We start from the raw sequence: 3,594 nt of genomic DNA, 5'->3' as shown, positions 1-3,594 counted from the left end.
TACATATATGTGTGTGATTTAATAAATTCAATCTACTTATATTAGGATATAAAATTAAATAAAATTTGTTTTTTTAAGAAATCTAATCTTATTAGGAAAATTTTATAAATTTAATATTTTTTTAGAAATCTACTCTTATTAGGATAATTTATTAAATTTTTCTTTAAATTATAGGATTTCTAAAAAAATTGGACTCTCTAATATCGCTCGAAAAGTTTTTGCTTTATATATATGTATTGATTGATTGATTGATTGATGATTTGAGAATTTGTAACACCCTTTTTCATTTGTAGTCTAGTCTTTCTCAAGACGGTATATCCGTCTTTAACAGTAAAACTGAAGGTCAAAGAGTAGTACCGCTCCTTGATAGATTGGACAAGTTTATTATTAGTTCTTAAACATTTTGTTTTGTCTCATCTATTCTATTTGACTCATTGTAAGTTTCAAATTAGATATGTGTGTCTTAAGCAAGAATTTGTGTTTCATTTATAAGGTTCATTCGTGCACATCGATTCTGTACTCTTTTATTAAGAAGAGATGTCCCAAACAATATGAGAAAACCACAAAGAATAAGAGGTACTCCGTAAATAGAAAGAATGAATCAAGATAAAAGATAATCCATTAACCATCAAATTTATACAATTTGCAGTCTTTATTAATTTAAAGCATACAACTATACAAGCACTTCCCAATATGGAATTTATCCAACAAGCAATATAAAATAAATAACAAATAAACTAAAAATTATACATCATGCATCATTCACTATATAATTTATATCTTGGATAATAAATTCCCCAAATTTATTTGCCCTATTTCAATAGTGCAATTAATTAAGAAGAATTCTGCTGAATTAACCTCAAGATAGATCTTCCAGTCTCAACCCCATTTTCTTGACCCGGAAATTGCCCTCGGAGTTTATCAATCACATTTCCATCAACTTGAAATGCTTTTGTAAGAACATCACCCAAAATTGGAGGGTTAGTTCCAAATAAAGCATTCGGAACGTTAACACGTAGAGGATTTTGACTACCAAATGAAGCAATTGCAAGAGCTTCAGTATCACCAATATTAAGCTGAAAATGTATCAACCCTTGTGGAAATACAATCATGTCCCCGGGACCAATGACCGTGTCAAAAAGTTTGTTATCGGTTGTTACAAACCCGGCGTATAATGATCCCTCCATGACTGCGAATATTTCAGACCCGAGTGGGTGTAAGTGAGGGGTGTTTAGGCCGGATGGGGCGAAATCGACCCGTGCCATGGCTACTCCTAAGGTGTTTAGCCCCGGGAATAAGGATTCGTCTACTAATGTTGCGTTTGCTCCTTGAATATTGCTTGTGTTACCGGCTACGTTGAAATTTTTATGTATGAAGTCGTTGATTGACACGTCATTAGGGTTTTTGCAGAATTTTCCGTTCACAAATACTGCAAATTAAAATTAATAACTAAATTAAATGTCAGTGAAAAACATATTTAGAAAATGTATGTGACTAAAAATTAAAATTATAGCCAAGGTTAAGACTTAAGAACAAAGTTGTTGAATTTTCTGTTATAGTTTTAACAAAAATTAACAAATTTCCAATATTTACATATTGTCGTCGAGTCGACGTCTACAAACATGTTGATGTTGGTCCTCTTCAACTTGTATATGAATGGTAAAACTAATAATAGTCGTAATTAATTAGAATATACAATCTGTAGACAGCAGTCGGCAGATGCCAGCTAGCTAACATTAATTAGTTTAAATCCCGTTATTATCAAATTTACCTTTGTTTTTCGAGTTCTTAACATTTAGTGACTCAATGGTGGAGCTAGGTGAGCTAGAAGGGATTAGCACCCGTTAAACAATAAAATTTTGCACGTTATTAACTCGTATTTCTCGGATTTTCAATGTGTATAGCCATTAGCCAATTACTTATATATTCATCAAATCCTTATTCCGTCACTGCAAACCTACATACAACGCTATAATTACGAACTAATATAGAAAATAAGAAAAAGAGTGAACCTGCGGAATTAGGGTCATTAATTCCAACACAGAAACTTTGAAGAGGAGAAGGATCAGCTGCATTTGCAACGTAAAAACTTATTGCAAATGCCATGCAAATTATTGCTATCATTCCAACTTTCGTCTCCATTGCGTTACGTTAATATATATTTTCTTCGATAATAAACATGTAAATAAATAAAATTTGAGGTTTTTATTATTTGTTGATTAATCTCTTTATCTTTGTTCGTTTAAGTTATGATGCAATAACAAAGTGGTACGTGCGCCTTTTATAACCGTTAAGAAGTGGAATATTCAAAAAAAAAAATGATGTGGTTATTATGAATGATTTTGTTTAATTAATAGTCAAAGTTTAGTTTTCAACATTTTCATTGTTCGACATACATTATTGAATATTCTGCTTATTATTACAAGTCTATATTATTAGATGAAAAGTCACATGTCAATTTTAGAGATCATGAATGACACAAACACATTTTTTTTTAAGAAAATGCTTGGATAAAATATGTTTTAAAATAATAATAAAAAATTATCATTTTAGGCCGGAATGAAATTTAAATGTCAAGATAAAGTCGTCTAATAGGAATAGTTATAATAGTTGGGCCTCAACCATCACTTTAAAGTTTTGGTTGAGATGGTTCATCTATCATGGTATCAGAGCCAGTGTGACCGAAGGTCACAGTTTCCATAATTCACGAAGTGGAATGTCAGCACACGGTACGGGTTGAGCCTCAAATATCACCTTAAGGTTTTGATTTAGATGGTTCATCTATCATCGTCAAATGATGGGGTGGTTCTTCCTCAAACCCCTGTTACCCCAAATACCTATAATATATGTGGATTCAAATATATCAAAAACTTCTAAAATCAATCCAAATTGATAATTAATTATTTAGTACTCTTATCGTCCATATTATTTATCTACTATTCATTAAAATACTATTCATAAATAATAAAAAGGAAAATTAAGTAATTAGGATGAAGGGAATATTATGTTGGTTTATTAGCCTGATATTGCACCAAAGTTTAAGACGCATTTATACCAATCATTTTGTTTATCCTTAATTTATTAAGCACACGAGTGCTCAATTTAGTTCTATATATGGATCATGCAATATTTTAATCGTACATGGTTTGTGTAGTTGTGTGAAAGTGTAAAACCTACATAAGTGGAATTATAAAACCTACATTAGTAGTTGGGTATGAACAACCATACTAACTTTAACCATCGCCTGAGCTTTATTTAACCATTACTTTAAAATTATAATTGAAACGATTTTTTCACATGGTATTATAGCCAGTGACCCAGTGTGATTAAAAGGTCACGAGTTCAAATCCTAGGAGTCCCACAAAATAAGTGGAATTTGCGCACATGGTCCACTCTTCGGCCTTCGCCAACGGGCATTCGAGAGGGGTGTTAATGAGACGAGTCAGCTCGCAAACAACTCGAGATCGACTCGGTCAAAGCTCGGCTCGAGAGCTTAACGGGTAAAGCCAAGCAAAGGCTGGCTCGACTCGAAAAGCTCGTGAGTCAGCTTGAACTTGTGTGATTACATAAAATATTGCTCATATTTTATAAAAA

General features: G+C 32.1%; 1 protein-coding gene across 1 annotated transcript; it reads right to left on the bottom strand.

Moving 5' to 3' along the window:
* Positions 1–741: 741 nt before the first annotated feature.
* Positions 742–2,221, bottom strand: LOC141658581 (putative germin-like protein 2-1). Its single transcript, XM_074465507.1, has 2 exons — positions 2,013–2,221; positions 742–1,429 (listed from the first exon to the last, which is right to left on the bottom strand). Exons 1-2 carry the CDS (start codon positions 2,140–2,142, stop codon positions 834–836), a joined length of 726 nt encoding a protein of 241 aa, XP_074321608.1. The 5' UTR covers positions 2,143–2,221; the 3' UTR covers positions 742–833.
* Positions 2,222–3,594: the final 1,373 nt, after the last annotated feature.

The sequence above is a fragment of the Silene latifolia genome, chromosome 6 (genome assembly GCF_048544455.1).
Source record: "Silene latifolia isolate original U9 population chromosome 6, ASM4854445v1, whole genome shotgun sequence".
In the NCBI taxonomy this organism is placed as follows: domain Eukaryota; kingdom Viridiplantae; phylum Streptophyta; class Magnoliopsida; order Caryophyllales; family Caryophyllaceae; genus Silene; species Silene latifolia.
The sequence above is the reverse complement of the archived record's forward strand: the minus strand, read 5'-3'. Positions and strand labels throughout refer to the sequence as shown.

What these genes read in the sequence shown, in the direction of transcription:
- LOC141658581 (XM_074465507.1), bottom strand. Translation starts at nt 2,142, where the DNA reads ATGGAGACGAAAGTTGGAATGATAGCAATAATTTGCATGGCATTTGCA. An exon ending in TAATGACCCTAATTCCGCAG is followed by an intron (nt 1,430 to 2,012) that starts GTTCACTCTTTT and finishes TTTAATTTGCAG; the next exon opens with TATTTGTGAACGGAAAATTC.